At 38.0% G+C, this 27,441-nt stretch overlaps 1 protein-coding gene across 1 annotated transcript in view; it reads right to left on the bottom strand.

Annotated features, from left to right (window-relative positions):
* THADA (THADA armadillo repeat containing) overlaps positions 1-27,441 on the bottom strand; it is a 135,324-nt gene that overhangs the window by 43,903 nt on the left and 63,980 nt on the right. Inside the window, exon 28 of the mRNA XM_010172532.1 lies at positions 20,316-20,484. Within this exon, the coding sequence (XP_010170834.1) occupies positions 20,316-20,484 (169 nt within the window). The remainder of the gene's footprint in view (positions 1-20,315; positions 20,485-27,441) is intronic.

Below are 27,441 nucleotides of genomic sequence, written 5' to 3'. Positions count from 1 at the left end.
ATCAAGTCAGTCATAACCTGTCGCTGTATATGCTTCTGTGTATGAGGATCAACTTCCCCTTACATTGCTGCGTATTTACAAGCATACTGTTACTTTTAATGGCTCCATTTACATCTGACGAACTCAACATTGCCAACTGCACTCTTTTGTCTGAACTCTAAGCCAATGTTATAAAGCCTCTTGAACTTAGTTGAGACTGCTCATTCTTCCACAGCAGGGATGGCTACATCACTCTTTGAGTGTAAATAACAGCGTAGATGTCCCTCCCTTAAAGAAAATTCTCATGCAATTAGTTGCTAGTAACAACCAGGCCATTAGGAGCTACAGCTATACAGACATATTAAACACCACCCATGTTGGTGCCTAGACCCTGAACTCAAATGCCACTCTTCTGTCGTAGAGTAACACAGCTAAATGCAGGCAGAACTCACAAGAATTTTTCTCTGTCAAAATTATCCCTACAAAAAAAGAACATGCAATTGAAACATGCAATAGAAGTAACTTTATGTCTAGACAACATAGCTAATTTTTGGGCTTAACTGATAAGTCAAACTGAATTCCAAGTGTAAATATTAATAATGAGTAGTTCAGCTTTACAAAGGCAGTATATAGGACAACAGCACAAAGGAAGGTGTATGTAACACAAACCCTTTCTTTTTCATTACAGTAACATCTAGAAAGTAATTCATGTAAGAGGATCCCACTGAGTTGTACCATGACTCAAAGAAAAGACAATCTTCAGCCAAACAGCCCTCCTCTATTTGTAGTCTCACTGTACTACAGGGCAGTAGTATTCGGCACAGGAGGATACGGATACAGCCACCTTCCTACAAGGAAGGTGCCCCAAGAGAAGAGGGGACTGGCTTCCTGAAATACACATCACCCTTTTACTTCTTTCCATGAACAACAAAGAAATAAAGCTTTTACTTATGTAAAGGAATATTGCTTCTAAATTTTTGTAGTCTCCTCCTTCCCCTCTCATATTCCAAAAGTATTATTATAGAAGAAAGCATTGCAGGCAAGGAAACAGAGAGATTAAGTGATTTAATTAAAATCTACAGGAGATGCATCCCAGAGACAGATTTAACTCAGATCCTTTAAGTTTCAGTTTACAGATAGTAAGCATGTACATTAGGATTTATGTGGAGAGAAAAAATGAGTAAACTATGCTTTAAGTATACTTTTCTGAAAGCATTTTGCTCTCCAGAGAAAACAGTGGGAAGAATACCTATGTGCCAGTAAGATGTAGACTGTATGACCAAAAACATACAGAAAAAAATAGACAGTATTTCCCCAGAGTTCATCAGTTTTGGACCACTGATCTTCCTGAAGTTTTCTACTGGTATCATAATACTTCTTGAAACTATAAAGTTCACAGAAACATAGATAACTCATGATGAAACTTAAACTACAGCAAATACATGAATCATGCTACTGCTGAAACTCAGCAGATTTCTGCCTTACGCGTATGGACAAGCTATTTATAAATTTTTACTTCCCATCAGGCTCAGCATGATGTCAGCTTACAATAACAAGTTAATGTTAATGTTTTCCAGTAATTTTCACAGTGCCATTTAACTGCAAGTGCCCTTGCCAAGGTAAACTTAAGGGCAAGGAAAGGGCTAACTGCATAATCAGAGAACAACGTTAATGAATTTTGCATCTCTGCTTCGAACGCTTGGAATTCTACCTGCAATATATTTCCCTCCTGTTCCTGAATAATCTCGCTAGACAGCTGATTGCATCTATCCAAAACAGCTCAAATATTCCTTCTGATTTTAATTAGCCACAAAGCTTCATCGCCTTGTGGGGTTTTTTTTTTCTCCCCCAGACAAACAAGCATCCTACGCTGTAACAGAAAGTGCCAAGCTCAAAGCTATCAAACATTTCCTGAACTCTAGTAAGCTCATGCACTTTGTTTTACAATCAGCAGTAGCATGGCAGATGAACAGTCTCTGTGAATTCATCAGTAACAGACAAGTTCCAAAAAAAAAAAAAAGATATTATATTTGCTCAGGTTCTTCTCTTCAGAGGCATTAGAAGCTGTTCAGGAAGAGCTATTCTTCATTATTATTTTTCCCCCCCTCCATCTTCCACTTGCATGCATTGGTAAGATGTTTTTGACAAAAGGGAAAGTCAAAAGCAAGTTTTTATGCAGAATTTTTTTTTTAAAAGCAAGTTCTTCCAATGCATTTCCTTACTCAAGACCACCCTCTCCAACATTTGCACATGCTTGCCTTTGATTTTATTACCCCAAAGGAGTACAGCTGTCTCACTGTCTCTAAAAACAGCTCTAAGAACAGTTTTTTAAAGCTGCTGTAGCTTAACCCTCCACTCACTTTGGATATGGAACTGCATAGAGGTTGCCTTCTGAACACAACAGTGCCAATGGTAGATGTTACCATGCCTACCATTTGTTCAGTGCTGCATTTGAAGTTTGACAACTTCAAACCTCGGAGCCAGGCTTCTAATGAAAGTAAACTCTCCACTCACAGTCACATGAGTAAGGTTAGCAGAGCCCTGCTATTTAAATTGAGCAAATCTTAACTCCTTTTTACAGAAAAGGCTCAGGGAGGACCACCTGCTGATGTGTGGCAGCTGGAACACCCAGCAGAAGGCTAGTGATCATCAGCTGGATGTGGACTGCTGCGCACAAGCTGTTTGCAGAGTACAAGCCTACAGAAATCCTCTGGCATTAAAGCCTCAAAACTGGCAATAAGAGGAACAAGCAGGCACTGCATCCATTTCACTGCTGCCAGATTTGCTCAAGGCAGCTGAAAACCATTCTGCATCAGCAATGCAAGGAACTATTAGGATACTTCATATGCTTTTTCTTGCAAATAAACACCAAACACAAGGTTGTCAAGAGTATCTCAATGGGTTATTCAGTGTCTTTCTTCTTCACAATCAGTACCAATTTGGCATTGCCTGTGTTTGTCTGCACCCATCACTCCACAGCCTGTGGAGTTTGCTGCAATTGCAAGAGCAATTTTTTGCTGCAATTGCAAGAGCACCCACTAAAATCAATAATTTATTTAGTTAACAGAACAAACACTTTTTGTTTACTACCTTCAGATAAACTAAACCTGATTTCAGGGAGAGCTTGCAGTTTTAAGTCACTTCACAGTCTGAATTTGGCAGAATAGAAATAAGTGGAAGCCACCAGTACCCTCTCTCCTATGTTCCCATTACTTTGTTCATAATCTCTGATAAACCATAAATAAAGCTGCAAAAAGGTGCCACACAGAATGGCTCCTCATCACATAGATCTTGAATGTATCTCCATTACCAGAGGGTTGCAAGTTTTAGAGCCCTAGAGGTGTCTGTGCCATACCCTGTCCTAAGTCCTGACCACAAAGTATCCATGATCTTGGTCACCAACAGATTTTCCTGGGGATCGATGGTTTATGTTGAAGGATCATCACATAACACAGCTTTTTTTTTTTTTTTTAAAGCAGTAAAATTTACTGTAGAAATAAAGCTACAGTAAAGCACATAAAAAGTACATATAAATATGAAGTACGTTTACTTCACGTGAACTTAAAACCCTAAAAATATTTCAATTTGATAAAAAGGACAACAAAATGAATTAGCAAAATGATGTTATCAGAAGTTACTCAATCCATGGAGGTAGCTTAGGAGTTTACTTAAATTCCACCAGTTAACTGCATTTGGAAAAACAGGAACTTTATTTGCCACCAAGTTCCCTTTGCCCCCTCTCCAAACGCTGTGCCCAAGCCTCTCCAAACACAAGCCTCTTCTGTGCACTTAACCAGTCTTATTGGTGTTACATTCAAAATTATCAACCAGCTGCAGAAAGGGAGTCCATCTGTTTATTTATTTACTTGATGTTAAGGAGTATGAATGCTCCTCTAGTAAGGTACAGATAACAACAGGGTAAAAGCTTTTTGTTAAACAGGTTAAAAGTTAAAAATAAAATACTTATTGATGACATTATGGTTTTCACTACAAAAATCTGTGAAGAGATCCCCTGCAGATAGCATTGTGAACAACACAGTAACAATACCGAATATGAATGGTTTGTATTACAAACCATGAAAGAAAAAAAAGTCCTGAAATTTATCACTTAGTGTTCTCTGTTTTAGTCATTGCACAAATTGGACAAATATCATATGTGCCACACAACTCATTTTTCCCATTTTTTTTCCTAAGGAAAATCAAGCTAACTGAAGAAAAAGACCCAAACCAAGCTTCTCTGGGAATTCAGTTACAAGGATGTGACAATATCATGGCATCGGACACCAGAATTGAATGGCACTGGCCATCATACAGGGACACCTCCAAAATGTTTTACGTTTGTATAACTGCAACACTGCAATTGTTTTGAGGATTCCCATGGCTAATTATAGTACTGTAATTCTATTCAACAAAGTTGTTTCTGTAAAATCCCAGGGATCACCCACGTAGATAAAGCCATTATAAGTCCCATTCATGTACTGACTGAATGAAAAAATATGTAAGACTGACTCCCAACTTCTAAGTCTTTCTTCCTATTGTCCTATGTAAACTTTATAAATATCACTGAAACAAAACTGAATTAAAATACAATACTCAGATGGAACATAAATTCCTCTGAAAGGAAAAGGCTGATGGAAAAAATATTAGGAAAACTGAACTAGTCAAACAGTTGATGGAAAAAAAGTGTTGAAGACTGCAGTGGTCATAAACACTTCTATTTCTGAGGAAATCTGACTGTTAATACCAAAGCCTACCACACTCAGAGAGAGTAAAAAACCCAAGAAGTTACTGCAGCAGTAATTTGAGAGCTGGACACGATAAATTTAACAACATCCACAACTTGACTTAGGAAACATTTAGGATGATATCACTTATTTGGACCAAATTAGAGTTCACATGAAATTAACTTCTTGTTCAACTGTTCACAAAGTGCCATATTACACAATACTGAAAATAGCATTAAATGTCTTTAGAACTATTAATTCTTATGTCAGATTACATTCAAATGACAATGCTCTATATTCAATGTATCTGTCTTAAAGGTCTTTAACTTAGAAATAACTTTTTCCTATCTTAGAGTGCAATATGGCTTTTCAGAAAAATGAAAAATTAAGAACATGAAACAAGTCTCTAAGGGTTACATTAGTTGGTAGTTCTATTTCTTTCTTTAGTACCATGTTTCTACCACTGTTACCAAAAGTTCATATTTTTTTAGGGAAAACAATATTATGCTTTTGTTGCTAAAGGCAGTAGGAGGTTACAGAGATAGCTTTTTTCCCCCTCCCCAGTGATTGCTGAGTGCCGAGACACCATATTTTATATATTTTAAAACTAGTTAAACATAAAATGCTCATTTTGGCTTTTATAACCTCTTTCTTTCACTTCAGACAACAGAAGATGCCTGATGTTGTAATATAATTTTAAATGTCTCATGTAGTACAATAATCCAACAGAAATAACTACAGTCATAAAAGGATTACCTCATCAGTTCCTAATGATCTACGAAATCTACTTAGTTTGATTAATTTTGAAATAATTTCTTACAATATGATAATTCGGAAGTATAATTGATTGACTCAAAACAGCAAATAAAAAAAAAAGTATTTCTATTGCTGGAAGCACTCGATAAACTTCATTCTTTTTAAGTTTACTTTTAAACAACACTAACTGGTATCACCACAGAGGCCTGAAATCCTGCCTGCTCAGTGCATCTCCTACGAGAGAGCAGTACCCAAAGGTAATTACACAAGGTCCTGTCCTTCTGAAATGCTTCAGGACTATCTATGGGCTGCGGGTTTGTGCTGCAACACAGGATACACAGATACACCGTATGCTTTTAATTAGATGCTAGATCAGGAAATAACAACTATTAACAACATCTACTTGGCAACAAGATGTGTATGTGAAGTCTTTTAGAGTGTTACTACGTCCATCTCTACATCTTCCTTAGGCTTTTTTGGAAGTGGGCAGTACTCAGTAGATGGGATAATAGCAGCATAACCAAGGCACACATGTATTTCCATGATAGCATTCATTACTTGATTATTATTAACACAATACCCTAAAAAATATGAACTATGTACGGTGTTTCACTTAAGATACTGACAATACATTTTCTTATTTGTCTTGAGTCAATCAAGGTTCAAAAGTGACTCCACTCCAAAGACCAAAGGCTCTAGCTGGTATTTCTTATGGCACAAAATGATTCAATAGGTAAAAAAATTAGAATGAAAAGAAACAAATCAAACACACACTCAAGAATAGCTCCATTTTAATGTCCTTTGTAAAAAAGTGATTATTGATCTCTCTACAGTTTCCTGTTCTAATTGCCAGTGGTGTCTGTTTCACCAATGACACAAGACAGTCAGAAAAACAGAGAAGAATAAATGAAAGATTTCTTGCAACTTACAAATGTGAGATAAGTACATAACAGGCATTCTGTTTGCTCTAAAAGTGTTTTGTGGGGAACAAGAAAAGTTTTAAGTTGGTTTTTCCTAGTTTTTTTTTCCTTGAAGAGTAGAACTTAATATTATAAAGCTCAACAAATGCATACGTTTGGACTATGGAAAGAAGAAAAGGTGCTAAGAAACTCCAGCTATACTGAAGTCCAACTTGATATGAACTATAAATGATCAATATCTTCCATCTAGGTCATAAATATATAAGTGCTGAATTCCTAAGTGATTTTCCATAGTAAAAGAGAGTTTTAAATTTTATTGTTGGCGCAGTTGCACTGAAAAAGGACAAATCTGATTTCCAAGGTTTAAAGTTTTCCCACTACCTGCTTCTGCCACAAAGACCTTTCTGCATCTATGGAAATATCTGTGTATATTTGAGAGAAAAAAAAAATCAATAACCATTGCTTCTTTTCCACAATAAAAACAGGCCAGAGTGAACTACGACAATCCAGAGAGGTCTCCTGCCAAAACCAGACTAAGACACTCATTGTAGATGTGAAGACATACTGAATCTGAAGTGTACACTTTTGAATAAAAGTCAACATACAGATACATTTGACATGCACTTCTGACAGCATGGTAATAACCCCCCTGCAATAAGCAACAATATACCAGGACAGCAACTATTCTTATAGAGAGGATGTGGTCCAGAACAGAGATATGGAGGAGTCAGCACCTGAAACAAGAGCTGGCAGGAGGGAGTTGATAGTGAGGGTGCCAGGGGAAACAGGGAGAGATAACAGAGGTGCAAGCCTCAGAAAGTATGAGGGAGGACAGAATAGAAGCACCTGCTTCTTATCATGCCTTCAAAAGCCTCATTCGGTCTTTGCTTGCGTGAAGCTGTGGGAGGTTTCAGTGTTCTCAAACACCAAGGAGACTCTGATGATCCAGAGACAACTGGCACATTTTATGAAGGAAGGAGCAGAGAAAAGTAGAGACCTTGACAGGTGATAAATTTAGAAGCATCTGTATCACCCTCTCGGCATCCCCCTTGCCCTCTTCTGCAGTTGGACCACACCTAGGCAATTTTCCAGGACCTGATGAAGGCTCTGCAGGATATTTCAAATCTAAGAGCTGCCTGCAGCTCCAATGGAAGCTGCATTTTTGATGACCCAACTCAGAATCCACATTATTAGTTGAGGGTTCTAGCAGCAATGCCCCAGAACTGGGAGCATATTGTGCTAGACAGTGGAAAACAAATTTTCTTTCAGTAGAGCATTGCTCCCCACATAGTCCCTGACCTAAAAGCAAAACATATACATAGACCCTTACAGTAAGACACCACCCTTTTCCCTCCAAAAAAACCCCAAACCCTCCACCACTAGATACAAGTATGAGAAAGCTGCTTCTTGTTGGTCTTGCTCAAACATAAAACTTTCTGTCCCATGTAGTTTATGTCAAATTTGTGTACAATCCTACCTCAGTCTGGATATTCATTTCCCATTCTCTTCTGGCATGTGAATGAACAGCATAAGAGGAAAAAAAATTAGAGAAACACATTTCCAGAGTATGCCATCAGTTCAGATTCAGAGTTATTTAAAGCCTGATTAAAAAAAATCTTCTCTAAGTCAAACAGCCATGTGAAAACTGTTCCTAGAAAATTTTAGCACCATAACAATAACTGCTTCAGATCTGCATATATTCTAAAATAATTAAATTAATAAAACCAAGAAAAAAGTGTCAAAAAAAACCAGTACTGCAAGAAATGTATGTGACACAAACAGAAAAAAAAAAAGTAAAGCGGTCACATGCTTTAAACTTGGTTCAAGAAGGAAAAAATACACTATGTTCATTTAAAAAAAAAATCTAATTTGACTCATGAACACCCTGAAATTGATTTTCACACCTTGGAAAAGAGCCTTATTCTGTTTTCTCTTTACTTTGTTTCATTTTCTTAGATTTCCAGGTTTTTCCTCCTCTCCTCCTTTGAATTTTTTGTTCCACTATTTGAGATTCCTGCATCCTGGTCTTCAGTACAGGTAAGTCTTTATTAAGTAGTTATCCACTTAAAACCACTCTTTCTTAATTCATTTCTCTCATCCAGCATTCTTCTAAATGTCAATTTTTCCAGCTTTCTCTTCCTTTCATGGAGGATATTCTTCTGCTTTGTAAACAGGCTGAGAAAGCTTCCGAAGACCAAGGGTGGCACCTTCCCACATTTCTCACTATAGCCTGAACTTCTGAAAACACAAAGCATAGTAAAAAGTCCTCACTGTTCATAAATATTTTTAATATATCCTCAGGCAGTCAGAACTTATCATGGATGGGTATTTTTAAAAGTATATCCAGGAAGTATACCCAGGATTATAATTTTTTTGGCTCTGAAAGTTTTAAAGACATGGTTTCTAGATCAAAAGGAAGAGAAAAAAAACCCTATACGGGTGAGATTGAAAACATGTTTTTGGAGATGAAAAAATGAACTCCATAGAGTACTACATTAATCCACTGCACCACCTAGGAGAATATGGTATCTTCGGTGGACTTTGCAAGTTTCAACTTTTCCCTACCCAACTGTAAAAACATCCTCTGCTCACGACAGAGTGATAGGATTGCCTTCCTGAATAATCATGAGGGATACTTAAAGATTTGTAATACAAAACAGGTGCAAGAAATACGCATAGAATCGAACATATAAATATTTAGACTTCACAAGAGTTCAGTTGCTGTTCTGGGAGGTCTAAATCAAGTTAAGCAGCCAGCGCCTAAAATAGTTCAACTCTCTTCAGAAAGATCTAAGGAGTAAAGAGTAGAACACTGTGCCAACAGTATTTGTTTGTAACATCTCCATCATCTAAAAAGAAAATAATCTATCCATTGTGAAAACTGTACCTACAGGAGAATTTATCTTTCCTTAGTTTAATCCTAATGCCTAAAAAAAGTTGTTCCATGTAACCACATTCATATGTAGTGTTTTCAGTCACTGCACATTTATCCAAGACATAGCTAGAGAAGCTACCTGAACACTAGTGATGCCTTATGGCTGTAACCCAGGCAGGGTACCTCAAATGGCGGCACACACAGCCATCCCACCATCTCTGTTAGAAACATGGGTTGCAGCAGTTTTTACTCATTGAGGAGTGGTACCAGGTGCACTGGATCAGGGAGACCAAAATATCTGCATAGCAACTGCTTGCCGTATGCGTAGCAATAAGTGTCAAAATCTAGGGCATGGGAGGGAGGGAGGCAGGGCATCCATCAAGTCAGCCATCCCACTTTACAGAGGAGGCAACTGTCATACTGTCCCCAGCGCAACCCAGAGCAGTCCTTACTATAGTTACTACAAAACAGGTAAAAACATCTGAGGCCTTGTTTCCACTAACTGATGAAAATTGCTTATTCTATACTAAAACCACACTTTTTTTTTTTAAACTTCAAAGATGTGAACACAAGGTTTACAATAGCATCTCCACACATCCTTAGCTGCCCTTGGAAGAAACTCAGTAATGATACAGAAACTGAATGAAAAGTAAAAGTTGTAAAGAGCTGTCCTTTATTTATGCCCTTTTGAAAATGAGTGACATTTTAGAAATTAAGAGATGCAATATTTGGGAGCATTACTAATTAGAGTTAAAGCAACTTCAAAGTAAATGTCCAACTAGCACATCTACCCAGTCAATTAGAAGTATCACATGAGTTTTTTTAAAAAAGCAGCTGGAAGAAAACATCTGGCAAAATCTCATCATTTTCTTTCAAGAGACTGCTTGCTCCCATTCTTGGAATTTAGTTGCATTCATAAATATAAATCTTTTTCTCAAATGCTTACTGCCTCCTTATATCAGTGTACCCCTATGTAACAGTTAAGAATTTACAACATGAAGAAATGAGACAACTGTTCTGTTATTGCCAGCTACATATAAGTGAATATGTTTTCAACTTGACATCAATATTTCTTTTCTCTTTGTACTAATCTTAAAAGTAAGGCTTATCTTGAACAGTAAAAACTGAGCTTAGAAAAGAAACAGCTGGAAGGAAGTTTCACTGGAAAACATTTAATTATAGCAGGTTTGTTTCTTTGATCTGTAGATAATGTAACATTTGTTTACTATATTGAGTTTTTATAAGCCAGCGTTGAATTGCTACACTTCAAATTTTACTGCCAAGCCAAATAAAATGTAATTCACCATAGTCAATGTTTCTGTGCTACTGAATAAAGCCAAATAAACAATATGCTACTTCCTCATTCATTCCCTCAGACCCTAGAGATCCTTTGTCTTCAAAACAAAACATGAAAAAAATATGGCCACCAACACCCCTGCCGGTAATTCACGTTAAGGATTTTTAGGTCAAGCTAACAAGTAGTATATATCTCTCTCTCTCATTCAGCCACAAGGAGCAACATTCAAGAATGACCTTCAAAATACATTTGCCTAATTTGTCTCCTGTTGTCATATTCTCACACCCTAGCCACTGGAGCCTGTGGGTTTTTATTAGCTATTCAGTCCTGTAATAAAGAAGGTCCTGTGATTGCTTGCTAGCTCTTCTTCATGCATGATTCTTCTCTGCTTTATTTTCAAATGCTCATATTTATTGAAACTGTTAGTTATTCCTCTGAGTAAGCGTGCAAGTATTTAACTCATAAACCACGAGTGATCGTAATCACAAATACCTGAAGCTTTACCTTCCTCTGTAGCAACTTAAGCTAAAATCCTCCTCCTCTCAAAGGAAGGAAAAAGGCATCCACATTCATTAGGCAGGTTCTTCTTTCATCAGCGACAACCTATCTTAACACAACTCTTCTGGATAATTAAACTACCTAACACATTGATGTTTTCATCATAAACTGCTGCTTTTCATCAGTATAACTATGTACTTCATTTTTATCTTCAACAAAGTAATGTCCATACATCTCTGGCTCACAAGTACTCTAAACTAAGAGAGCACATGCAGATGTTTCTCCAGCTGCTTGGTCTGTCCTACTCTTTTTCCCAGGCTTGTGCTATCGGTTCTTGCTGGAAGCAGCGCACTGACTCACACAAATCTTGGCATGGCCTATATGGATAGTCTCAGGTAACATTCTTGTCCTTCTTTTCTTGCTGCTTTAATGAAGTCTCCAGCCATCCTTTAAATCAATTCTTCTGTCTTTAAATCACTTGTTCCATCTCATCCTTAATATTTAAAACATCAGCATATCCAAAGAATTGATACAGTAATTTGAAGTCTTACAATTGCAGAAATCTTGCCATATTCAATAAAATCCACAAAGAAAAAACAGAAACAGTAAATCACTTTCATAAAAGCCCTGTACAGATGGCAGAAAATGGCAGGTTTTTTAATCACGTTGTTAGTTTTTTAATACAAAGTCTCTAGATCTTCAGTGCTTTCAGAAATATGTGTCTAATTCTCTAAGATGCTGCTATTCCCTGAAAAACAGTAACTGCTAATTTCTTGTCCCACTGAAGTAACTTGGAAATTTAATCTTTAAAATTAGTGTTAATTAATGTAAAGAGTTATGAAGCCCTCCATCTCCTACTAATTCTAAGTTTTGTCACATGCAACTGACTAAGTTGATGTGACTCAGTCTGTTCTTCAGATTTCAGAGAGATGAAACAGTGCTATTGGTTTCAAAAGCAAAACAAAAAAAAGGTTCATATCTCAAACCAACATTCCTTGCAGAAGATTTCACGTTCATATGCCAAACAGAACTGTTTGAATTAGTGAACATAAAAAAAACCCAAAACCAACCAACCAAAAAACCAAAACCACTTCTTTGAACCAGCCTACTGCTATACAAATTTAGCTAATTAAAACTACAGAATTTTGTGGAAAAATTCACATGGTGGAAAAAAATTTGCGTATTAAGAGTAACAATTTGTGAAGAGTAACTGAATGCTGATTGATAACACTGGAAACAACATTAAATAAATGTATTTCAATTTTTATCTTCATGACATTTTAACCTTGCATCAAAGTGTAACAAATTCTCTCTGTTTCATCTGTCTCTTGCCAGTTATATTTTTTATTTCCTTAAGAACAGGTCATGTGCACCCCCCAGACAGAACAAGATACTGTTTTCCTTTTGCAATGCAAAACACTGGCATATGCTCAGGGAACAAATTTCAGGATAAATCAGTAGGAGTGACAAAGTAATAGCAGTAAGTGGGAAGACTGCAGTGAGGAGAAGAAAAGCTACCAGCCAGACCTCAGATGAGAAGATGCGGGGATAGAGAGAAATCTCCCTGGGATCACAGCAGACCAGGCAGAATTCTACTACTTGGAGTTACAGCAGTGACCAAAATCAGTCGTGACAGGAAGGATCCACCTGCAAGGACATCATAGGCCAGCAGAGGATTTTATTTTACTCTATGCAGTTCTTTGATTGCTTGTACAAAGTACCATCAAAATGTAAATAATCTTCATGAACAAAGCAACTTCTGGCCAGAAACTGTTCCTCAATGAGATGCGCAGCTGCACAACCAACTGGGAACCTCTACAAAAAGCTGTATCTTGGCCAGCATAATCCATCTCCTGATGGAGGCAGCAAATGGAGGGAGAATACACATTTAAACAAAGTCATGTAGTTCCCTCTCTTCGTATACAAGCAGCAAACAATGGGGGAGAAGTCACTGAATTTTCCTTTCTCCTAATCTGTGCCCAAAAGATGCCAAAGGGATAGCAAAATGCCCTCCAAAAAGAAGAGACTGCATAGTGAATGGGACAGACAGAGGAACAAATTTTTTTGCACTGTTCTGTATACCAGTCTCAAGCCTAGACACCGTCAGCATTTAGTTATGTCCACACAAGACCTTTAGGAAGTAGGTTAGCGCTTTCAACATGTCAGAATTGTCCAAAACAAGGCATAGAAAAGTTAAATGAAAACACAATGCCTCTTTTAATAACCTTCATTTATCTGATCCCATATGATCTAAAAATGCATACTTGTAAGCTTGCCAAAGTGAACATGAGGAAGATCAAGCTGATAACATACAAGATAATGACCCAGCTGATGTGCATATTCTTTCATTCGAAAAAGAAAGAAACTTTAATAGCAATTACATCTGCTCCATGATTAATTACAGCTGTCCAACAAATTGTTCTTGATATGAACAGTATGTAAGGGTATGTACACTCCATTAGCGTACAGATTTTTCCACTGCACAAATATGACAGATGTTTCTGGAAACTAATGAGTGCAGAACTGTGACTGAAAGCTCCAGTCACACTGCTGCTATTCTCTGCTGTACTAATAACAACTAGATTCTAGGTCTATGCATATCTCATAGCTTTGAAATCCAGCATCAATCATGTTAACTGATTCCCATAAGATAAAAACAAAAGCTGAAGTTTAACATCTGCTTTCTTTGGCAAACTAATCTGAAAGTTCATGTATTTGGGAGGTTTTTTTAATCATTATAAATAATCTACAACCGGATGAATTAAAGGTGCTGCCTTGTTTTCTGGGCAGATCATGGTTAGGATCCCTGTAACTTCTATTTACTTTAAAGCACCCAAAGCAGGAGATTAAAGAATTAGAGGAACCAGAAGTCTGTGTGGAGATGCGGGGCTGTAATCTTGTTGGGATCATGGAGACAAGGTAGGATAGCTGACATGTTTGGAGTGCTGCAGCGGTGGGATACAGGCTCTTTAGGAATGGGGAAGATGAGAAGATGGAGTTGCCCTTTATGTGAGAGAACAGCTGGAATGCATGGAGCTCTGCTTGGAGATGGATGATGAGCCAGCTGGGAGCTTATGGGTAAGGACTAAAGAGCAGACCAGTACAGGTGACACTGTAGTGGGTGTCTGCTATAGGCCACCAGACCAGGAAGAACAAGCAGATCAGGACTTCTACAGATAGGTCCAGTAGAATTCTAGCCTTCTAGAAGTCTAGAAGTAGCCTTCCATTTGCAGGCCCTGGTCGTCATGAGGGACTTCAACCACCCTGGGATCTGCCGGAAGACCAACACAGCACAGCATAAGCAATCCAGGGGATTCCTGGAGAGCAGTGATGACAGCTTTCCAACAAAAGCAAGAGAGGAGACAATAACGAGAAGTGCTTTGCTGCATCTCATACGCACAAACAAGGAATGACTTAATGTGGATATGAAGGTCAAAGGCAGCCTTGGCCGCAGTGACCATGAGCTGGTGGAGCTCAGGCTCCTGAGAGGAGAAAGCAGGGCAAAAACCAAGATCACAACCCTGGACTTCACGAGAGCAGATTTTGGCCAGTTCCTGGATCTGTTTGGTAGAGTCTCGTGGGATAAGGTCCTGCAGGGAGCGGGGTCCAAGAAAGCTGGTTGATATTCAAGGACTACTTCCTCCAAGCTCAGCAGTAGTCCACTCCAACAAGCTAGAACTCAGGCAAACATGCCAGGAGGCCTGCATGGATAAAAATGTAGCTCATGGCAAAATTCAAACTGAGGAGGAGTATACAGAAGGTGGAAGCAGGGACAGATAACCTGGGAGGAAAACAGACACTGTCCAAGCATGCAGAGACACAGTCAGGGAAGCCAGAGCCCACCTGGAGATGAAGCTGGCTGAAGTAAGGCTGAGGTACTGAATGTCATCTTCATCTGAGTCTTTACTAGTAAGACTCATGGTTAGAAATAACACAGGCCCAAGCTTTACCTAGGAGCTTACCTTCACGGACTCTGTTCAGTATAAAGTGTAAGTCTACAGAACATGTTATCTAAATTGTATATAAAAACTGTTCAAAGTTTCAGTCAGTTATTTCCAATCCAAGTAAAATTTATGTTCATAATATTTAACTCTCTATTTGCAATAAAAATCTTTAAAAAACTGATTTAAGTAGTTTACATAAAAAATTTTGATGGTTTACAGAAGACCATGTGCAACAGTAAAAGCTATCAATGTTATATCTGCAAATCTATGCAAACAAGAATTAACCAGGTACAGACTGATGGAAATAAAAGGTCTGCATAGTTTCATGAAGATGCCCCAATCACTGGCAGGATCAAAGAATCATTAAAAAATAAAGGGGAGACTGGCAGGAATCTCAAGTGATCACCTGTCCATCTCCCAGGCACATACAAAATCTCACATACATGATGGCAGATCCATATAACCTATTTGTAAGTGCTGAACATGAACACATCCCTAATGTCAGAAAGTAGTTTCCAAAATTTAAGCTCATATTTGACTGTGTTAATGAACTAATGGAGAAAAGTATACCTTTCAGCCATCAGCTATCAACAGCTTCCATTTTCCAAGACTAAGTATTTCTCTCAAAATCTCTTGAAGGCTACTGCCAATTTTTGCCCTGGCCTTTCCAGTTTTCTCTCTGCACGCTCTTACTTCCGTATGTTTCGTCTTGCTTTGCATTCAGTAAAGAACCCCTTTGTCCTTTCTATCCATTCTGTGTTGATTCCTGTTTCTGGAGTTATAGCTTCTTTGAAGAACTACCAGGTCTCCATAATTCCTTTTTCTACTTAGGGCTCTTTTCCACATGATCTCTCTCCATGAATTCTAAGTTTAAGTAAACCTTGAGCTTTATGAATGTTTGGAGGTCCTTTATTAACTCTTGACTCTACTCAATGTTTTACTCAAGACATTGAGGCTTATTGCAACTGCACAGAATTAGACAAATTGAAGACTAGAAGCTTTCAGAAACATCAAGACTCGAAACTCACTCTTTTACATAGGTGTCTTCTTTACTGTATTTTTAAGAGACACAGTTAGGACTGTTGCCTGTGAGACCAGACATTTCTACAAAAACACAGACATGAAGAGAGGAAGCAGACCATGCCCCTACCTGTATGGCTTACAAATACCGCCACAAGTCAAACCAGTACGTCGAAATTACTAATCACAAGTACAGGTTATTGAGTAAAATATTTCTGAATTAATTACAACTTAACTGTGAATTTCTCAATTATTCTGAGCAGATGGAATATATACTGCAGGAAATCCAACCCTAATGAGGCAGAAGGTCAAAAAAACATTTTATTCTCTGATAAGGATACCTCATAACCTTCCCAAATACCAGTAAGTTCCTTGGCAACTGCTAGAAGTCAGAAAGTTTCACAAACATAAAGGCTTCTGCAGTTATAGATTTTTATATACTTCCAGAAGTCTCTACATAAAGCTCTGGACGACCTCTTTCTTTCAGCGATCAGCTAAAAAAACCCTAGATCTTAAAACAAAAGAAGCCAGAAATATTCCATCATTCAAGAACACCAGTAGATTTCTGTATTTTCTTGTGGATTACAGACTTGACTCCCTCCCCCTCCCCCTCTCCATCTCCCCCATGCTAGTTTTGTTTATGAAGCAAAGTAGAAAGTGCACTCATAAAGGAAACATTGAGGATATAACAATTTTTCTTTGTCTTATTCAAGTCAATGCATTTATTTATGATGTAGATCTACTCCTTGAAGAATATCATCACTCCTGTTAAGAGTTACAGAACAGCAGGATTCCTCCTAGATAATTCTTGAAAATAATTCTTCTGTAACATATGTAAACCATAGGGTTATTTCATCCTCATGCACATTCATACTCCTATGTAAACTGAACCACAGTTATCACACTGGGGAGGAAAAGCCATGTTTTCACATAATGCAAAGGTCTGAAGCTAAACACAACACATTTGCATCCACTGTCAAAAAATACTCCTTGTCAATCTCAGCAGTTTGAAAACCAGGCCATGTTTGGACAAGCACTCCATGCTGAACTCTTTTGAATGATCTTCCTGTAAATTAACATTTGGCTTGCAACAGATGAAGCAATTACATAACTCTAAAACATAACTGAAATATATTTTCAAGATTCATTAAATTTGGCACTGCCATATAAGCCTTAACTCTGAATAATTTCAACTTTCCTGCTCAAGACTTGACAGCATATGAACACTGAAACAAAAAAAAAAAAAATAAAATCAGGCAACGAACTTAGTCAGCTTCTGACTAATGTGACTGAACAAATGAAATTAAATTACTGAATTCCATTTTCATAAGATATTGACGTTGTATGGCTGGAAAAAACTAAATTTTATTGAGTTTTGTACAGACTAACACTTTTTAGTAGGGCTTTTTGTTTTAGTTTTTGTATCAAAGAGGAAGATAAATTCTCTACTGTGTCATGGAAATGCAGTGCAAACAGTTTCAAACACTGCCAGATCACTGTCTCTTCAAGTAAGCCTTCAGAGGAACAGTGCTTTAACAAACAGTCCCCTAACCATTTTCTACAGTTCAACAAGCCTTAGCAGCAGCTTTGCAAGTCCCATCTACACTGATAAAAAGGAAACTGAAAGCATGCATCCAATAACCCCTGAAAATCACAGTACTTTGCTCTTTGTACAATTTACAGGAGGTGCATGCTAACTATGTGTAGGACTATCTGGCATTAGGGTTTTATAGGTACAACACCAAACATCACCGCTTCCCTTTTTACATCTTTATCACCCTACAGTACCACTTCTCAATGTCTTGTTATTTTTAACTAGCTACAGATAGTTCAGCATTTCAGTCATACACTAAATTTGATAAAGTATTACATGAAGACTTTGCACAACCTTGATTTGCAAGGCATAAAAGCAAAGACCAAGACAAATGCAAGAGACTCAACATCACTGAACTGTTACGGTACCACTGACATTTTTTTGAGGAATGTCATGCTCTGACAGCACCAGTCTCTCCCTGGTGCAGTACCAATTGCAGTAGTAGTTCCTAGTAGCCACTCAAAATTGATGAAAAATCACATTAAAGCCCTGAGAATATCTCCTGTCTCACAGGTACAGAAAAGAAAACTCCCTACATCTATGTATGATATCATGTTAGCAACACTGCATTAAAAAAACAGATCATCCTGGGGTGCATTAGAAGGGGTGTGGTTAGTAGGTCAAGAGAGGTTCTCCTCCCCCTCTACTCTGCCCTGGTGAGGCCACATCTGGAATATTGTGTCCAGTTCTGGGCCCCACAGTTCAAGAAGGACAGGGAACTGCTTGAGAGAGTCCAGCACAGAGCCACCAAGATGATTAAGGAAGTGGAGCATCTCCCTTATAAGGAAAGGCTGAGGGAGCTGGGTCTCTTTAGCTTGGAGAAGAGGAGACTGAGGGGTGACCTCATTAATGTTTATAAATATGTTAAGGGCGAATGTCAGGAGGATGGAGCCAGGCTCTTCTCAGTGATGCCCAGTGATAGGACAAGGAGCAATGGGTGTGAGCTGGAACACAGGAGGTTCCGCTTAAACTTGAGAAAAAACTACTTTACAGTGAGGGTTACAGAGCACTGGAACAGGCTGCCCAGGGAGGTTGTGGAGTCTCCTTCTCTGGAGACATTCAAGACCCGCCTGGACGCCTTCCTGTGTAATTTCGTTTAGGTTCCTGCTCCAGCAGGGGGATTGGACTAGATGATCTTTTGAGGTCCCTTCCAATCCCTAATATTCTGTGATTCTGTGATCATCCTTTGGGTTCTTTCAGAACCAACCCTCCATTATATTTTTTTTTTCTAGGTCACTGAAAAGAAGGCCGTTGGCTTTATACAGAACAGCCAGTCCATACCCTCATGACCACAGTTATAATCATTTTGGACTGAGAAAGCACTTAATTCTTCCTGTTGGAATAACTCTCTCTTACAGAATCACAGAATTGTAGGGGTTGGAAGGGACCTCAGGAGATCATCTAGTCCAAGCCTCCTGCTAAAGGAGGACTGCATCCAGGCAGGTTTTGAACATCTCCAGAGATGTTTTTTGTTGTCCTTTACCTCCTTTGACAGATTTAGTCCCAAGTGGGCCTCAGCCTGTCTAGTTGCATCCTCTTCCTAACACCTCAGGAGGTTCAGGAGTTTTGTGACACACTGAGGCTGCACAGGTAATTTAATGATGGCCACCTCCTCTCTCCTACACAGACGGAGCAGCCCACAGATCTAAGGACTTGCATGCATATAGGTGCATGGACTGCTTTTCAGAGCAGAAAAGACTGGACCCAATCATCCCACACCCTGTGACAACCTTCACTGTAACCAACTGTCATCCAAATCCAGGTTGCATTGGCTCAAACCCTTTACAGGTAAAGTTGACAGTAACAGCTCTAGAGGGACTTCACTCATTTCCCTGTCCTAGGTTTCCTGTAAGACCATGATTTTAAAGGGAAATAATATCCTGGAAAAGATACACTAAAAAAAAAAAAAAAAACACCCCACCCAAAAACCCAAAACCACACACATCAAAACACACAGTTTACAGTGGCAATGTGTACCCAGATAGCTTGCCAGCTAAGGCAGACTAACAGACCTGATCACGTACAATATGGCTTTGTTGGAGGGCTGCTCATGAAAAACAGGCAATAAAAATGGGTAACTTATTACCATGATAGATTAAAAATCAAACACAGTGAACCGACTGCCATAAACCAAAGGAATGATATATGGGGAATGAAGAAATTTGATTCCAAGCCGATAGTGAGCTGCTCTCCAGAATGTTTTCAGAAGAATACAGTATAAAGCTTATCACAACTTGTACGGCAAACTGACAGGAAGCTGCTGGTGCAGCAGGAAAAGCAAATGAAGTAATATATAAATATATAAGTAGCAAGTCTCAGTATCCACAATTCTATTGGTGCTCGGGGTTCAGCTTTGCCTCAGATTTACTTTGTGATGTTGGGCAAACCACAGATATCTCTGTAGATATGTTTAAAGATATTTGTTCTCAAAGCACTTTAATATTCAGAGATGAAACATTATATAAAATGTAAATGTTGGTATTTACTGTTTGCAGCCTTCTAATAATGGTTGAAATGTTTATTCCACATTTATCATCTGATAGAATCAACTCAAAAGCAGTTTCCATGCCTGCTTTGACAACGTGTGAACATTCAGCACAACTCATTGCATGTTATCTAGCTGTGATGTACGACCAAAAAAATCCAACAAAAACCACACAGAAAAAAAAAAAGACAAAAACCAAACCCCAGCTGTCAAAAAAACTTACTTGCAGAAGTGTTCCATGAATATTATTCTGTCGTATGCAAGGACTGGTAGAGTCTGGAAGCCCCTCCATCAAGTACAGCACTGTATGTGGTACTTCATTTACCATAACAAATGGAACCAGGGCCCGACCTGACATCTCACGTGAACGGTACACAGGAGAGTGCCCACACCTAGAAAAAACAGCAATATACATATTTTTTTTTTTCATCATCCAGCTGCAATCCACTGCTGTGACTAAAAAAACCCAAAGGATAATGCAATGTAAACTAAAACACATTTCTCACAAATCATATGCACAGTCTTTCTTCTCAGCAGTGAGAAAATATTTGCCCAGAAACATAAGTCATACTAGAGCCATGTTGGAGGCTTTTTTTCCCCTTCAGAAGTTCTTGTGTTTACATAAAGGAAAAAAAAAAAAAAAGAAGAAAAAAGGAAAAGAAAAGATGTATCAGGTATTACTTACTATACAGCAATCATATTCAAATGTATTATGAGTTTGACTTAAAACTATTAAACTCCATGTCCTTAATCAGATGTTTCCACTAGAACACAACATGGTGTCAACTGGAATTTTAGGCCATAAGTCCCAGTGGTTTTTAGAACATACTTGAAGGCAGGAAGTAAAAGACATACTGGAAAATAACTTTCTATTATTTATAATTAGTATCTCAAAAAGAAATACTTTTTATTTATTAAAAATTAACTGATAAGACTCAATATAAAGACTGCATATAAAACACAGGACAAGAAGAACCCTTTATCTTTTAATGTTATTAAGATTTTAACTGGCTGCAGATTTATGAATATATACAGAATTAACTATTCAGCTATATTAACACATTAACCAGCTGTATACTACTTCAGTAGTATGTATACTGAGTTGAAGTTAAAAAAAATCAATTTTTGTAACACAGGTACAATTCAGGCACCCACAGTCTCAGACAACTGAAAAAGTTACCACAGGGTTAAGAAATGAATGGCCAAATCACTTAGGTGATGTAAAATGCAATATAGCAGAAGTTACGCTCTGATATCTCCCAGCTGATTGTGATGACCCAGAGAAACAGTTTTCCCTCCTCCTACCCTCTCATCCTTTCCTGAATTGCTTCTTACATGTTTTCAGCTTACAAAGTCACATGTAGTTGAGATTATCTCCTGACAAAATGGGCAAACCACTTTTGAGGTCTCCCAAACCAGCCCTGCAGGCTCATGCTTATATATTTAAAATACGAAATGAAATTAAAAGGTATTCTAAGGTTTCAAATATCTCTAGCAAATTTAAATCAATACTCAAAGTAGTTGTTTACTTTAGTTCATATCAAAGAAACAAGGAAAATAGTTTCCATCTTGAACCAGCAACTGAATTAATAGGCTTTTGAACACAAGACAGTAAATAGACTTAATTGAAATAGCATAACAGTTCTGACATTTTAGCCATGTTAGGTCATGGTATGCCTGAAAAACACAGACTTTATTTAGAGGAAGTAGAAGCTCTGCTACCCCTGAACGCCCAGCTTTTGTGGGAATTTCCATCCTTGCAGTATGGCAGCATGTTCTATCCTTCACCTCCCCAAGTCTTCCCTGGTAGGGTTTTTTTTAGAAAGATCATCTTTGCTTTTACTTTTCAAAGACTGGCTGTTCTCCACAACAGGATGCAAAAGCAGAGCAGTCACAACTGAAGGCTCTTCCATATGGAAAAGCTTTAATTCTGTATTGACAAGGCGCAAGAAGAAAGTCAGCTTAGATTTTACTAAAAAACTTCAATTTTTTTTAAACAAAAAAACATTTTAACTCTACTGCACAGTAAACTTAAACCTGAGAAGTGATTTGTCTGCAACTACTCCTTTATTTCTGCTAAACCTTGTTTTCTTAATCAAGAGATTCTCACATGTAGATGTTCTTTGCAAACACAAGCAACACCGATACTGTAATGAATGTCTAGTTCTTAATTCGCTATAACTGTATACTCAAGAATGTTCTTTATTTTGTTCATGACCTTTTACAAATCCCAAGGAATCTGACATGTCTTCAGAAGGAAGAATGGAAAATGGGTAAAACGCCAGGGTTTCCTCTAACTTGTGCAAGGGTACTTTCCAATACTACATGCCTCAGAGGGGGTTTTCTTCTTGAACATCATGCAATGAATTAGAATGGAATTCTGTGGGCTTTTTCCTAATAATAAAATTGAGAACAATTTTTAGATAAACTGACTTTAACTTTGCTGTCATGTAAAAATTGGCATTAAAGACTTGCAACACATGCACACACATATAAGGAGATACAGTATTTTACATATGAAATTTTGTTCCATGCTGTTATTCTATCAAACTTATTATGGAAATAGAAGTGACTGCTCTATATTTAGGAAGAAAATAATTCCATATTACAGGCAAAATTGTCTCAGCTGCCTAAAGTCTGGGTTCACAACAGAGACTGCCACCTCAACATTTATACTGAATCTATTTAAGGCAAAAGTGCAATTCTCAAAACTGCAGACACATAGAATCATAGAATGGTTCGGGTTGGAAGGGACCTTAAAGATCATCTAGTTCCAACCCCCCTGCCATCAGCAGGGACACCTTCCACTAGACCAGGTTGCTCAAAGCCTCATCCAACCTGGCCTTAAACACTTCCAGGGAGGGGGCATCCACAACTTCCTTGGGCAACCTGTGCCAGTGTCTCACTACCCTCACAGGAAAGAATTTCTTCCTAATATCTAATCTAAATCTACCCTCTTCCAGTTTAAAGCCATTACCCCTTGTTCTATCACTACCTGTCTTTGTAAAAAGTCCCTCCCCAGCTTTCATCTAGGCCCCCTGCAGGTATTGGAAGGCCGTTATAAGATCTGCCCGTAGCCTTCTCTTCTCCAGGCTGAACAGCCCCAACTCTCTCAGCCTGTCCTCATAGGAGAGGTGCTCCAGCCCTCGGATCATCTAATCTTCACCTCTCCTCATGCCCCAAACTACTGTTCTCCAGAAGAACCTCAGCAGCCAAGTGTTACCCTACACAGAGGCATAACTGGGACTCTCAAATTAGGTTCCGTTTTGCACTCTGATGATCCTAAATCAGGAGGCAATAACCTCCTCCCCCTGAGCAAACACACAGGTGCACAGCAGGTGGAGAACTCACCCAGGACACAGGGGACCGGGTTCTGCAACTTTCTGAGCCTGAGGGAAATATAAACCCACAGCTACTACTTGCCAAAGGACAACCCAACCACCAACCTGCCACTGTACCACACACCTGCAGTACACTAATGCAAACTTCTCACTCTACAGATTGCTACACAGGGTGCAGTGTAGTCACAGGAACTGATGTCTTAGTGGAAACTCTCATAAGACCGCTCCTACAAAGTCATTACTAAGGAACAAAAGCATCACAAAGTTTAAGAACAATAAAGTATCTGCTTTATAGGAACACATGAAAATATTTCACATTGGCAAAAAGCTTTACAAATCTGAGAGGGGTTAATACCCCCTCTGTTTCTTCTCCCTTTCTTTAAAAAATTTTATTTATTTTTTTTAAATCTCCTAATACTTAAAGAAAATTGGTCCCTCTCCCCCCAACCCAAGAAACAGTACTGATAACATTTCAAAAACACTCCTCCTTTCACATACGCACACAAGATATCATGCCAAGTCACCATTCATGACCTACCCCTGAACTTCTGCATACCCTGAAGGCACTTATGTGTACATCTTTTGTTTTGAAGGCACTTGACTTCATTCCTGAATCATGCAAGTAGTTTGCCAGAAGAATGTCAAAATACACACTACTTTTTCCATAACCTGTAAGAGCACCCTAGATTAAGAACAGGCAGTTTTGTTTTTTTACTGGATCTCACTTAGATAGAATCCCTTACCTGTAAATAAAACTAAACAGGATCAATTCTCACAAAGTCAGAGGAAGAGTGAATACAAATAAAATAACTCAGTAACACAAAACAACAATCTAACTCAATGTAGCAATTTTTTGTTTATTGTTAGACCAGCCTCTAAGAGCAACTATACACCTTAACACTGAGTCCACCACCTATATTCTTAAATATTTATTTTCTCTAGGATGTAGCAACAAGTATGAGAAGCAATCTCACAAGCCATTTCATGAAAAAACATTACACAATTACAGCAATCATTGTAACTCAGTTTGTAGCTGTAGCAAAATCCAGCAGCTTAAGGAAAGAAGTATTTTAAGGCTATTAAACAATTCTGGTGATTCCTTCTGTAGCAGTTTAACAAACTGCTGAGGTTGTTTTTGGTTTCACTTATGCAGTGGCATTTGTCTTGCCAGGACAGAAAGGAACAAGACCCCCAAACTTGTCCATCTCACCATCCAGACTCTGAGCTTCACCTGCCAAAACATGATTAAAATCTGTCACAAGCTGCCTCTTCTCCGCAGGCCAAGTATGAGCAATGGAGTCTGGCATCCACTAGGGCAGCATGTAGATGTGTGCAAACCTGTTTAAAACTGCTTGATTTTCTTTGATTTGAAAAACACTTGGGGAGGGCAGGCAGTATGTGACTTTCTTTACATGCAGATGATGTATAAACAGACTTTAAAATTAAGAAATATCTAAAATGTTGTCATAGGTAAAAATATACAGTATGCCAACCTAATTTTATTATATCTCAAGGTAGCAACAAGCAATGAAACTTGCAAAATCTCCATGTGATACACTTCCATTAAATCCTGAGGGCTGTTAACAACTGTTGAAGTAGTATTCCACGTTGAACTCGGTAATGTTTATCTAGGTGCACGAGGTATTGGATGTAAACATGTTTACTTCAAACAGTCCATGATCAAGAACAAAAAGTCAATAAATCTGAGAAGGTTTCACTTTGTGTAACTGTAGATTCGATGCATTTCCACTGTTCTGTTCCAGCTTTAACACTTAGATCCTGAACAACCCTCCTAACTGACATAATTTACGACCAACTCTCATAAGGCACAAAGATTCCATACTCCTCTGCACACATCAAAGTCTCTAATTTACTACTTTGGCTACAGACAACAGAACACTAGTTGTAAATAAAAATATCTTAAACTTAAAAAAAAAAAAACAACCAACCTGCAGGTGTTTCCTCTGTGCTTATTTTTCTCCCTTTCTCATTCCTCCCCCTCAAACCAATATTACCCACATTAACAAACCAAATAAGGATTACCTTTTATATGAAAGTCGCAGAAACAAATGAGTAGAATTAATTCGAAAAATCACATCTGTAGCTGAAAATATATGCATTACATTAAGTAATACCTACAGTTGTTAGAAGAATTAACAAGGAGAAAAATATCTATTCCCCAGTTTATTGGATGTTGTCACAGCAATCTGTGCATTACTAATTATGTCACTGTTTATTAACAATACAGTTCCCACAGTCCTATCGACAGTATCGCAGCATCATGATTTTGCTTTCAGCTGAAATACATTCACATTCATGGCCTTCACAAAACACTGGAAGAGGGAATCAGGAACAGCAGCCGTGAAACCAGAACTGAAACAATGGGAGAACAGGCTCAACAACAAGGAGAGGAACATTCTGCAGAAGGGGCCTCACATCTTTTAAATCAAACCAAGTATCCCACCACCATCACAGAAAGAGTCTGGGAGAAGAGGGCAGCATGAGGCAGGAAAGGCACACTTGCAATTCAAACAAACCACCTCTGCCTGCTAGTTAAAGCATTTTAACAGCCTCTAGTATTTTTTAAAGATAAAACTGATTAAAAAATAGATTAATAAAAACCAAATAGATGGCATCCCTTAAAACCCGGAAGCTAGTTATGGCAAAAGGTGCAAACAAATGCACTGGAAAGAAAATTGTAGTAAGGCTTCTGTTTGATTCTGTAGAGACACAGTAAGCTGTATGAGAAAGAGGTTCTCTCTTTCCTCCACCACGAAGCTATATAGTTCAAGTCACGTTACCAGTTCTAAAGCAAGAACTAAAACCACAAAGTTACATTAGGGGAAAACATGGATGGGGATCACAGAAAAAAAGTATTTAGCTACAGATTCAGCTCCTACTAGAAAAAGTCTAGTTATTAAGATTCAATATTATGCTGTCTGTATTAAGTGAAATAACTCAAAAAAGGATTTTTTAGAAAAAAAAATTCATCGTGATTACATCCTAGTGAGTTTTTTTTCCCTGCAAGTTCTCTCCTGAAAGATTAAATTCAGCAACTTTCAAATGCAGCATTACAGGTTTGCAAGCAAAGAGAGGTCCAAAAACAGCATTTAAAAAAAATACACTCATGCTTCCCCACAATTAACATAACTTGGACAAATAAGCAGGACAGTACCTATTCGTTAATGTCAGAGTAAGGTTTCCTGGAATTCGAACAATAATTTGCTATACATGTATGTGAAGTTTCTTTTGTTCATTTATTTATTTGCTTGTGTTTTTCTTTTAAGGAAACACAACTAATTTCCATTTTTAATTAGATTGCTGTGTTCCTTAGCAATTAAAATAGCCAAATCATTTGATTTTTAAAATTTATTTCACTGTGGAAACTTGTATTGTAATTGGCCTGAAGACAATTTTTTGTTCTTTAATCTGAAATTAAGAATCAAAAAAACCCCAGAATAATCCGAGTTTTGATATAGCATCTCGGTATTTACCTGACAAGCAGAAAAATGTTACCCAAATATCAACAGTTTGACAGAGGTTTTAGATCTACAATCAATATATGAATGTAGTCCAGAAAATGTTTGAACACAGCCATGGACAGAAACATCAAGTTTAATTTCAGGTTACTTAAGCAGCACTAAACCTCTAAGTTCTTATTTATTTCCTTTAAAGAGGAGTTAATGGTTGCCCAAACTTCTAGTCTCTTTATACACTGAGTTAAGTATTTCATTCTTCCAAGTTGGGCAATAAAGATAAAACCTTATGTTTTTGTAAGGGCAGTGTTTTCCACACAAGCACTTAATGAATCAAAGCAGCTGTAAATACTGCAGGTACTACGTAGGCAAAGTATACAGACTTTTATTTGTGAAAGCTGTCCACAGGCTGGGCTGGGAGTTGTTTCTCCAAACGTTTCCAAGGGCTTTCTAGGAAGAAACTATAGACTTTTCTCTCTCCTCGTCACCAAGACCTAGGTTATTGTAAAAAGCAGCCAACTGGTACCAAGCT

Source organism: Antrostomus carolinensis, unplaced genomic scaffold (assembly GCF_000700745.2).
Source record: "Antrostomus carolinensis isolate BGI_N321 unplaced genomic scaffold, ASM70074v2 scaffold4477, whole genome shotgun sequence".
NCBI lineage: Eukaryota > Metazoa > Chordata > Aves > Caprimulgiformes > Caprimulgidae > Antrostomus > Antrostomus carolinensis.
This window is presented reverse-complemented; position numbering and strand designations above follow the sequence as displayed.